A 12,170-nucleotide genomic window follows, 5' to 3' on the forward strand; every position below is an offset into this window, starting at 1 on the left:
GGTTCATGAGTTCGAGCCCCACGTTGTGCTCTGTGCGGACAGCTCAGAGCCTGGAGCCTGCTTCAGATTCTGTCTCTCTCTCTCTCTTTCTCTCTCTGCCCCTCCCCCACTCATGCTCTGTGTCTCTCTCAAAAATAGACATTAAAAAGAATTTTTAAGGTGGCTGGTGAGACGGAAAAAGTGAACCTGTTCACTTTTGATTAAGTGAAAAATTGAGTGAAAATTTTTATTAAGTGAAAACTTTTTTCACTTCTTATTGACTGTACAAAATTAATTTCATTTCAATTTCATGAATGCAAGTTTCACTCATCTCATGAATCTAGCTAGCCTAGAATATGAGGTCCATGAGAGTGGGAAGCCGGTGGGTTTTAGCCACCACTATGTCCTCGTCCCTGACAGCGACTCAGACAGGAAGTTAGACTGGGATGCATCCTGGGAGCGAATGAGCCATTTGCACGTAAGGTGGCATTCGGTGCCTCTCCCTTGCCGTGGAGAGACCCAGCGCGGCGCTACGTCTGTGTAAGCAGCCCCCGAGAACCTACGGATCAGGGCTGGGGAGCGCACAATGAGGGAAAGAGAGGAACTCAGGTCTGGTACACACCAGCCGCTTCGGGCTTCGGGAGGGGCCCTCTCCCTGGGCTGCCGGGCCAGCCCAAAGTTAGAAGCAAGTGCAACAATGGGGCAATCAGGACGGCTCTTTGTTCCAGTCTAAGGAAGGCTGTAGTGAAGGCAGGGTTCTAGTGGCCTCCGTTCAAAGCCCAAACTGGGAAGAAACAAGAGAGCATCTGAGGCTGTCCTATTTCAGGGCCATTTTGCACCCTGTTTTCCTCCTGGGTGCCAGCTCTCCCTCTGGACGTGTCCGAGGAGGAGCTGGCAGGGAGGGGAGCTGACAAAAGGGAGCTCCGAGAGGCTGCAGGGGTATGGGGGTACCCTGGCCTCTTCTCTCTCCCTGTGATGAGGGGCAGAAGCAGAAACACATTCACCCTTAGCTCAGCAGGCTGAACTTCAGCCTGCACAGTTCCGATAAGGATCAGATACGAGCCGGTGGCTACATTCTTCAAGGGTCTCATGACTGCCTGCACATCTCACCCATAATTAACGTCAAGCTCAACGAGAAGCAAGGGGAAAATCTTGTGAAAGCGGTTTTATGAGTAGAGATTCGAAGACATTTATGATCTACTATTCCCTGCACGCAGCATATAATCCCCTCGAGCACTAAGCGTATAATCACCAGCTTCGTACAGCAAAAGTGCAGCCCTTTCGGCCCACGGGTCCTGTCCGCAAGCTACTCAAATAAGCTTACAAAGTTGCACCATACAACCTCTCAAGAATTCCTTCCTGACCTTTGCGCACCACAATCCTGCAACACCAGCACGCCCCCACCCCCAGCCTCCTCCTGCACTTCCCAAAAACTCAGTCTAGGCCACCCACCTACTCTGCAGCCAGAGTGTTGGTCTGCAAACTGGACGGTGATCATGCATCTTTGGCTCAAAACTCTGCAGTGCAAGCTCCGTGCAGTTCCACTGGGCTCTCTGAGCCTAGGATGCCACCTGCTCCCTCCTGCCCCAAGGCACTTCTGCGTGCTCCCACCGCCCACCGCCTCCCCCTCCCCCCCCCCCCCCCCCCAGTCATCAGGAGAATTCCTCCTCCTGCTTTTGGGTCTCAGCTCCATCCTGAAGCCTGAGAAAGCCCCCAAGCCCTGGAAACTAGCACAACGCCTGACAGACACTGAGTGCTTGATAAGGAAGTGTGGAAGAAAGGAAGGAGAAAAGCAAGGTCTTCCATTATCTGGAACCTGGGGTTTTTTTCCTTGGGAAAGCAAACATGCAAATGACTGCCCATTATTGGCCTGAAAGCAGCCCAAAGACCAAGAAGAATAAGGGCAAAGAGGAAACAAGAGAGAGAAAATGCACAGCATCTGTATTCTGATATCTGAGCCTTGTCCCTTCCAGGCCCTTCTTTGATACGCAGCTGTGTGTGTCACCCAGAGAGGAAAGGAGGGAGCCTGTTGTCTTCAGGCCTGAGGTCTCCGGTCTGGGGCTGGAGGGGGCAGGGGGAGCAAAGGGCAGGAACACACTCTTCCAGAAACAAATCAATTTCACCCTAGGACCTTAGCTCCGTGGCGACCATGATGGAGAAAATGGGGCTGTGTGCCATGGAAAAATTGCTTGGGCTTCTCTGTTTAATGTTTTTGGCCAGGGAAAGGTGGGTCACCTCTAGAGAGCAATCAAGTCAAACAGAGGGGGTAAACAGGTTCTAAAGAAGCAGCAATGTTGAGGGAGACAGTGGCTCAGAGGGAAGGGAAATCAGAGAAACAAAGAATGAGAGAAAACCGAAGGCCAGGGGCCCTTTGGAGAAAAAAAGAGAGAAGGATGGAAAGAAGGTCGAAGGAAACGAGCTGGAGGCAGAAAAAGGCCAGAGGACCCTGGTGATGGTGGTGGGGATGGGGATGGGGATGGGGATGGGGACAGCGATCACGTTGGTGGAAATGCAGTACAGGTAGAAGTGATGGCAGTCGCAGGGCGGGGGCAGGGGTGATGGCATGACAATGACAGTAACGGTAACAGTAAGACTTACCGTGTATCGAATCCAAGCCAGGCCCTGCGCTTTGCCCGTATCGCCTCATGCAATCCTACCAACGACCCATGGGTGAAAATGCTCATCATGTTTATCCTCATACCGAGAAAACTAAGCTCCGAACCGCGAGATGCCATACTCAAAATCGTACAGCTAACAGGGGGCTGACCCAGAATGTAGCAGAACCCGGGTTCGTCTGATTCCGGACTCCATTCTGCTGCAGCACTCATCCTAACACACTTTGTAATGTACTTGCTTATTACGATTATAATGTGTCATCTGTCTCCCCCCCCCCCCCCCGGTAGCATGTAAACCCCTTGAGGACAGACACGAAGCGTGCACTGTCAGAGATCGGAACAGTGCCTGACATATTGCAGGCATTCAATACGTTTTGAATGGATTTATGGATGGTTTTTTTGGTTTCAGGCGACATCTGATATGACAAGAAAAGATTAAGGCATTATGGCTTTGGGGTCCCCTGAACCTGTTGAAAGAACAATTGGGTATTCTTCGGTTTCAGGCTCAGGCTGATCTAACACGCTCACAGATAGGAGGAAGGGATAGTTTTTTTCCTAACTTGGAGGCTTCTTGGACACTGGGAAATAAAGAAACCCCCAACACCCAAGGAGGAAACTAAGATTAGCGTCCCAAGTCTAAAATAAAAGATGCTCGATCCTCTAAGAGAGAGACGGGCCAAGATTATACACTTTGCCAGGCTTCCCGCTCTCCATAGGATTCCACGACTTTCTCAATACGACCTGTATTCCTTCAGTCATTTAACAAACACGCATTGAGTCACCACTACCCACCAGAATGTAAGATATCTGACTTCACCACTGTGAAGGACCCCAGTCCTCTGGCTGAGAGCTGGGGCCACCAAGGCCAAGAAATACGGTGTGACGCTTAAGTCTAAAAGTCTGGTGAGAAAGACACTAGCTTCTTCCCTAACTTGGGACAACATTTTTGGTTAAAGTGAAGGGCAGGGAATGGTGGAACCACACAGCTCCTGAGATCATTAGAAGTTTCTAAGGAATGATGATCGTCTCTGAGAGAATATTTAAAAGAACTGGTCGAGGATGGCTCACTGCTTCCCCCTGGTGGAGAGCGGTAGCAAGCACATCAAGCAGCTTCCCGGATCTTTCCTCCACCTGGGCAATCTGAGCCGGGAGCAAGGCTCAGATTTGATACACCCATTCAAAGGGTGACTAGCAGGGTGCCTGCCCTAGGGAAGATCACAGTCACATGAGGGAGTAAGGAGAGGAGACTGACAATCGCCATAAGACACGGTCAGCTGGTGACAGAAGTATTCATTCGTTCACCCATTCAACAAAGTGCAGAGGCTTTGAGGCAGGAGTCAGGTCTGAGGAGGGATTAACTGGGAGAACGAAGAGAAAGGGGATTCCAGGTAGTGGTGCCTGTGCCAAGGTGTGAAATCCGTGCATGACCTGGGAAACGCTAAGTAACCAGTAGACTTGTCCAATACATTTAAGGCTTGAGGGGGAAATGGGAATGGTGGGGCTCCAAACAGAAGCCAAGTCCGGAGCTACTTTGCAAACCGTGCAAAAGACCATGCACTTTAAGCCACTGGTGATCTGCATGGGTTTCAGGTAGCAATTCAGAAATATTTACTAAGTCCCTACAGATATTGACGTCTGGCCGGGAGTACGATCCCTGTCCTGTGGAGGGGGAGACAGGCATCCCCGGACACCCTGGTTGAGCCTCCAACTGCAGCTCAGGTCATGATCTCACAGTTCCTGAGTTCAAGCCCCACATCGGGCTCGCTGCTGTCAGCCTGTCAGCACAGAGGCCACTGCTTGTGCTCTCTCAAAAGTAAACAAACATTTTTTTAATTAAAAACAAACCGGGGCACCTGGGTGGCTCAGTGGGTTAAGTGTCCGACTGCGGCTCGGGTCACGATCTCGCGGTTCGTGGGTTCAAGCCCCGCGTTGGGCTCTGTGCTGACAGCTCGGAGTCTGGAACCGGCTTCGGATTCTGTGTCTCCCTCTCTCTCTGTCCCGCCCCCACTTGTGCTCTGCTTCTCTCTCACAAATAAAATTACAAAAATTAGAAAATTCAAAAAACTCACTCCCCCCAAAAGGCTGAAATTTAAATTAAAATGTGACAAGCGTCCCTGCTGTGTACAGGAAGAGGAGAAATAAAGTATGACATTAAGGGAACTTGGAGTTGAGTGTGTCGACAAGACAGACTGAGGGGTCCCCAGAGAAGACGAGATACAGCTTTCTTAACATCAGAGAAGCCAGGTTAGGACCCCGGCCATTTTGTGATCGACGCCTGACAGGCACCTCTCGCACAAGCACTTTTCTTGCAGAACCCCCTGCGATACATAAAGATTGCAGAAAAACATACCTCAGTAGTTAATGACTTTAAGGGAACGAAAGAATGTACAAAACAAACAGCCACTACCAAGCTGCGACAGAGTCCAGCCGCTGCAGAGACAATAAATCAGTGGTAGAACTCCCAGTGCTGTTTCGAAAGTAAACACTGACCTAATGCCCACTCTTGTGTTGTTTTTGCAGGATTCCAGTCCCTGTGAGCACGCACACATGGGACTCACTGGAGCCAGAGTACGGAGGATGCCGACCCCAACCGGCCCCGTGACTTCCATCAACCAGGACCTGGACTCTGTCTTTCGCCCCAATTCTAGACCGAAATGTCCTTTGCCAAGCTCCTCCGTGAATACGCACGTGCCCGCGGCTCCAAACTCCCCCGGTTTTGTTGTTGGGAGAGGCGATGCTCCGAGGGCTCCCCTTACTTGTAACAAGTAATAAAGAGTTCTTTGGGTTGTATTCAATGTGACGCACCCCATGCGGTACTGAGTGGAGCTGCCCCTCATGCCAACCTGTGTGCTAAGCGCCACAGGGTTTGGGCAAACGCGCGGCACCTGGCCACTGCCGTCAAGGCCCCCAGTGGCTGTAAGGCCAGCATCAGAGGCAGGACCCGTAGACGGAATCCGAGCCGCCTGGGAAAGAGTTGGTGGAGGCATGGAGGGTGAAGGGGAACTGAACCGGCCACCCCAAAGCATGTCTCTTCGGCATAAGGGTTATTTTAGGCTGATCATCTTTTTTAATCATTAATGTTTTCTATTTATTTTTGAGACAGAGACAGAACACAAGGGGGGCGGGGAGAGAGAGAGAGGGAGACACAGAATCCGAAACAGGCTCCAGGCTCCGAGCTGTCAGCACAGAGCCCGAGGCGGGGCTCGAACTCACAGACTGCAAGATCATGACCTGAGCCGAAGTTGGACGCTCAACCGACTGACCACCCAGGTGCCCCTATTATTATTATTTTAAAGAGAGAGAATCTTAAGTAGGTTCCACGCTCAGTGCAGAGCCCGACGCAGGGCGCGATCCTGCAACCCTGGGATCATGACCTGGGCCAAAATCACGAGTCGGATGCTCAACCAACTGAGCCATCCAGGCACCCCTCATTTCCGTGCATCTAGATCAAAACTGAAAAACAGCAGATTAGACACCCTCTCAAGGTTTCACCCAGCCCAGGATGTCACAAAGGCTGAGTGTTCAACCCACGGAGGGCAGCTCCACTTACAAGGGCTTCTCCAAACTCAGTAGCACAACTCTGTGAGAAGATGCAAACTGAACTCTGAAAAGCAATTAAGAACCTAACCTCAGTCCTCACTCTCCTGCATTGTAGGGGGCAAGGAGGAAGGACAGGGGAGGGGCATAAATTGAGACGAACTTTCTGGAAAGCTACATGGCAGTGTTCACCAGACTATCTGGAGGCATTTTTGTTTGTCATGACCGGGACTGGGGGAAGAGAGGGTGTTCCTGGTATCTAGCAGGTAGAGGCGAGGGATGCTACCATATCCTTCAATGACAGGACAGCCCCCAACTCAGGGTCCCTTTGATTGTAGCTTGGATAAGGATCTGCTAGGAAGAAAGAATACAAAAGGGCATGCGTGGGGATCTGGGCCAATAACCTGTGTCATACATGTTCTCTTTCCTTCACTGCTGTATTCCAGCCCTGCTGGAACAGAATAGTCAGTAAATACTTGTTGAATGCTCCACGTTGAGTCCAGCAAAGGCATCTGTGAATAAGCACCTGCCTGACTGCCCCAGACTAAAGTTCTACAGTGACACCTTGTGGCCGAAACGGAAACAAGCAGGCAGACGGACCAATAACCCTTTGGCTGGTGTTTGCCCAGCTGACCCCTTAGGACTGCAAAGGCCCCAGAATTTGTGGGGAAATCATGAGGTTAGGGAGAAGCAGGAGGCCTCAAGAGGATGATATCTGATGTCCTGCTAATGAAGGCAAACAGGGGTCTGAGCAATTAATGGGAAAGATCAAAGAAAGAGGCTGTTAAGAAAGAAAAAAACACGCCCAAAATTGAGTCATTCTACCAAGATAGCAAACCCGGACTTAATTAGTTTTAACCTCTCCTGAAACAATCTTCCTTTTTGTTTTGTTAAGAACTCTGTTGTCTCTCCCTCCTGCCTATAAAAACCTTCCATTTTGTACAACTTCTCTACTTGCTGGAAAGGATGCCGCCTGATTCGCAACTGATCTCCAGTTGAATTTTATTTCTTAACAATTTGGACCCCAAACGGATGAAACAAGTCACAGAAGTTATTTCATGAGGTGAAAAAAAAAAAAAAAAACAGGTTTCAAAATGTGCATGGATAATCCTAATTCTATTGTTTAAAAATAGTTATGTGGGGCGCCTGGGTGGCTCAGTTGGTTAAGCGTCCAACTTCGGCTCGGGTCATGATCTCACGGCTCGTGAGTTGGAGCCCCGCATTGGGCTCTGTGCTGATAGCTCAGAGCCTGGATCCCGCTTCGTTTTCTGTGTCCCTCTCTCGCTGTGCCCCTCCCTCACTCACGCTCTGTCTCTCTTTCTCTCAAAAATAAATAAAGCATTAAAAAAAATTTTTTTAAAGAGTTATGTGGGGCACCTGGGTGGCTCAGTCGGTTGAGAGTCCAACTTCGGCTCAGATCATGATCTCACGGATCATGAGTTCGAGCCCCACACCAGGCTCTGTCCTGACAGCTCAGAGCCTGGAGCCTGCTTCCGATTCTGTGTCTCCCCCTCTCTCTCTGCCCCTCCCATGCTCATGCTCTGTCTCTCTCTGTCTCTTAATAATAAACATTAAAAAAATTTTTTAAATAGTTATGCACATACCCACTTGTCTGTAACGATTACACCAAAACACTTACCAAAATGACAACAGTAAGTTCCCTAGGGGGTAGAGCTTGGGCAGTCATTTTCTTTTGATCTATTTTCTGTTTTGTTTTACAATGAATGTATATGGTTTAGGTAAAAAATAATTATAATAAGATAAGAAGTTAGATGGATACAGACCCAAATACAAAGGCATTTAAGAATGTCTCTGGTAAAAAGACCCTGATCACCTATGCACACCCTGTATTTCCACATCTGGGCCCTTATTATCCAGATCCAAATGCTCTCTGACCTCAGCTCTTCCTTGAGCAAGAGCTTCCAAGAGTTGACCCCACCACTGCTCCTCTCTCCTCTGCTCATGAGTGGAATTTACCATCCAAAGCTGACTCCGTCTCATCCTGGCCTGCAGAGTGGGCACAGAAATCTGGAGGAACCGAGGCAGATGTGCTGGGGAGGGGTCTCCATCCCCAAGGCCCGCTCACCTGACATGTGGACGTTGCGGAGGCAGGAGAGGGAGGCATTGAGGCGGGCACACTCCTCCCGGTTGGCTCCGTATTTCTCCACGGTCTCACACACCTGCTCATCTGTCATCTCCAAGAGGTCCTCCAGACTCAGCTGGCCAGGGGTGATTTCCTGCAGGAGGGAAGTAAGGAGCTCTGTGAACGTGAAGGGACCTCAAGCACCCAGAGGGAAGGAAAGTGGGCTGAGCCTCCGTGCTGCCCTCTAGTGGTACCCAGCGGAACACCCGGCCCTGTGCGGAAGGTTGGGTCTCTGACTCCTGAGTCCAACAGGCCTCCGTTTGAGGTTTGAACCTCAGCTTTGCCTCGGGCAAAGTCACTTACCCTCTCTGAACCTCACTTTACTCACCTGTACAATGGGTGTCTTAAGTGCTTGTACTTTGTAAGGTAGCGCCTATCTTTAGCACATAGCTAGCGCTCCATAGATGGTGATAGTTAATTATCTGTCCCCCTCGGTAGCTTCTTTATGGGCAGGGCTCCACTTTCCTTGTCTTTGGATGGCCCTCTGTGTCTCCTGTTCAGCTTGGCTTGTCCCCAGTGCAGGGCAAACTTGGAGCAGAGCAAACTGGATAGCCCAAGTCTCTTGGTGGCTGTCCTCCCCAGCCACCCATTCGAGATTCCAGACTGGGGCTTTAGGAACCCTAAGGGGCAGTAATCTGGAACACTGTGGGTATGTGCTGGAAATGAAACTGGACTGGTGACTGAGCCCCCCAGGGCATGGGTCTATATTCTAAGACAAAATGGTAAGGCTGGGGTATAGCACGGTGTGGGGACAGGGACACCTCTGGAGAGATCAGCTGGGAACAGAACCAGTAGGATTGCCAGCTATAAATGTCTTGGGCAGGTGTCCCTTCCCACACCCCCTTTCCCAAAATGATGTGTCCCTGGACACCATAATATAGATAGATATACCTTTAAATTTGTCAAACTTCAATACTTATGCATCTTCATGCATTTATGCATATTTATGCATTGACATCTATACATGTGTATCAAATGGAGAGCCTTCGTTTTATAGCAGTTAATGGTATGCAATGTTTTTACATATATTATTATTTAAATAAGAATTTTAAATACCTAAAGACGGAGACTCTAGGACAACATTGTGGATTACTTCTGCCCTCTTGTGGCCATACCTGTGTATTACAACAAAATCGGACACCTACCCCGCCCCCCCACCCCCTCCCCCCCCCCCCCCATCCCCAATGCACACACATAAACTGGCAGCCAGAAGGGGGAAAACCGCATTAGTAAAAAAAAAATCCACCCCCCCCCAACAAAACAGAGGCAGGGCAAAAGCCACGAAGCCCAATCAGTGCCCTTCCAGCGCACTAGGTCAGGGAGCAGGAGAGAACGGTAATTGGGGTTTCTCATATAGGGACGCAGTGCACATAAACCCCACCTTAAGAAAAGTGATAGTCCAGGATCTGAAGGTACAAAATGAGTCATATTTAGAAGAACTCATTCACAACATTAAAGAATTCTCCTCTTCGCTGCAGGACTCACTTGTGCACTGTAACCCCACAATTTACCCCCCAAATATCCAATTTTCACTGAAAAGTTGGGGCCACAGAAAAAAATCACAGAAATAATAATGACATCAAAAATGGACAAAGCCTTAACAACCCAGACTAAAAGCAAAGATGCACGTCTGTTTGATAAAAGAATAATAATAAATGAAAATGAAGTGGATGGAGCACTGTTTTAAGTGCTTTCCCTGGATTTTCTTTTGTCACAAAGACCACATAAAGTAAGTACTTTTATCATCACCATTAGTCTGTAATTAGGATGCTAAAATTCAGAGAGGTTAGTCCACTTGCCCAGGGTCACACAGGAAGAAAGGAACTCAGGCAGTTGCCTGGGAGCCTTTTCCATACTGCTGGTTCCTCCTCAGAAAGGGGACCTGGGTGGGGGAGGGGGGCACTCACACAGGAGCTGCAGTCAGAGGGCTGGAAGCCCAGCTCCCTCCCTATCCCCCGGTTAGTGGCCTTGGACCCAGGACGGGAACAGACTACTGTAGGAGCCAGAGCTGGGGCACCTGCAGGCCAGGTAAATGTACATGAGCAAAACTGCTAACTAGCAGGGACCTGTAAGATCCACGGGACAGCAGAATTCAGCTCATTGCCACCAGACGGGAATTTAGGTTGGTGTGTTCAGCAATTCGGATTTTTTCAGGAGAAGTCAGAGATCTGGGTTTTTTAATGCAAACTCTTTAGCTGTTAAATATTAGCTCAAAAAAAAAAATTGAGAATGCTGTATCAGACAAACAAAAAATGTCTGTGTATCGCATACAGCTTAGGGGCCACCAGTTTTCAACCCCTGGACGAGAACACTGTTTCTGTATTGATCCCACCTGATAAATACATGGTCCCAAAAGCCTCCCAAAAGTGAACTGGCTCGTGCAAGTAAGATGTACTATCTGGGGGTGCCTGGGGCGGGGGGGGAGTCAGTCGGTTAAGCGCCTGACTCTTGGTTTTGCTGGCGTCATGATCTCGCGGCTTCATGGGTTCAAGCCCCGCCTCCGGCTCTGAGGACAGCATAGAGCCTGCTTAAGATTCTCCTTCTCTCCCTCTCTCACCCACCACCCCCATTCGTGCTTTGTCTCTCTCAAAATAAATAAATAAACTTAAAATAAAATAAGATGTTCTGCCTGTAGTTATATGTGACCTTTCATTTTAAGAATATTCACATGAGGGGTGCCTGGGTGGCGCAGTGGGTTAAGCGTCCAACTTCAGCCAGGTCACGATGTCGCGGTCCGTGAGTTCGAGCCCCACGTCAGGCTCTGGGCTGATGGCTCAGAGCCTGGAGCCTGTTTCGGATTCTGTGTCTCCCTGTCTCTCTGCCCCTCCCCCGTTCATGCTCTGTCTCTCTCTGTCCCAAAAATAAATAATAAAACGTTGGAAAAAAAAAAAAAAGAGTATTCACATGAAACCTCCATCCTGGGAATGAAATAACATAGAATCAAACACCATCTAGCGCGCATGCGTGAAATGGGGGGCAAGGATGGGGCAATGTGCGGGTCCTCTGTCTAGCTCAGGATCCGGTGGGTTCAGGCGAGCTGTCACAGAGGTCAAGGTCTGGAAAAAACAAAGGCCGTTTCAAGCAAGGAGTGTGCACTGAGAGAAATGGCATTTGGTCCTGCGGGGGGCGGGAGGAGGGCTCTCCTTTTTATTCATGTTTATTCATTTTTGAGAGGGGGAGGGGCAGAGAGAGGGGGACAGAGGATCTGAAGCCAGCTCTGAGCTGACAGCAGTCAGCTTCCCAAACTTCCCAAGTTAGAAGCTTAACTGACTGAGCCACCCAGGGGCCCCCAGCACCCTCGCTCCTACCCAGCTCAGAGAGTCCCAGGCCAGAGGAAGAGGGAGAGAAATCACAGTGCCTCCCACATGCTCCAGAGTCCTCCCAAGCTTCCAGACCCATCCACCCACTAGCAAGGGAAGCCGCTTCATCTCTGAGCCTCAGATTCCAGATCCACACGATGGGGATAACGGTCCCCACCTCAAAAGGTCATTGTGAGGGTCTGAACAGCCTCAACAGTTGAGGTCCTGGGTGTAAAACCCTTAGGACAATGCCTGGCCCCATGTGTTCAACGAATGTAAGTGGGTTTCACTGGGACGGGCTGGACTGGCTACTGGAAACAGCTGTGACCTGGGATCCAAGAGGGTAGGACAAAATCTCACCATCCTCGAGATTTTCAGGACGTGGTCCACTCCTATTACTATCAAAGTTTTCAACAATAATAACAAGCTGATACTTGCTGAATGCTACTAGGTGCCAGAGAGTGAATGTAACATTTTAGACGGATCATCTCATTTTGTCATACGAGCTACTTCAGAAGAGGAGACCATCATTACCCCACTTAACAGATGAGAAAAGTAAGGCCCTCAGTCTGGGGTGCCCAATATGGTGGCCACTGG

General features: G+C 49.6%; 1 protein-coding gene across 3 annotated transcripts in view; it reads right to left on the minus strand.

The window, feature by feature from the left end:
- The window catches only part of KSR2 (kinase suppressor of ras 2), a 445,437-nt gene that overhangs the window by 340,827 nt on the left and 92,440 nt on the right, over positions 1-12,170 (minus strand). For all 3 annotated transcript variants that reach the window (XM_086681797.1, XM_086681798.1, XM_086681799.1), the window contains exon 3: positions 8,218-8,368. In XM_086681797.1, coding sequence (XP_086537923.1) covers positions 8,218-8,368 — 151 coding nt within the window. The remainder of the gene's footprint in view (positions 1-8,217; positions 8,369-12,170) is intronic.

The sequence above is a fragment of the Puma concolor genome, chromosome D3, assembly GCF_028749965.1.
Source record: "Puma concolor isolate L17-30 chromosome D3, mPumCon1.1.hap2, whole genome shotgun sequence".
Classification (NCBI taxonomy): domain Eukaryota; kingdom Metazoa; phylum Chordata; class Mammalia; order Carnivora; family Felidae; genus Puma; species Puma concolor.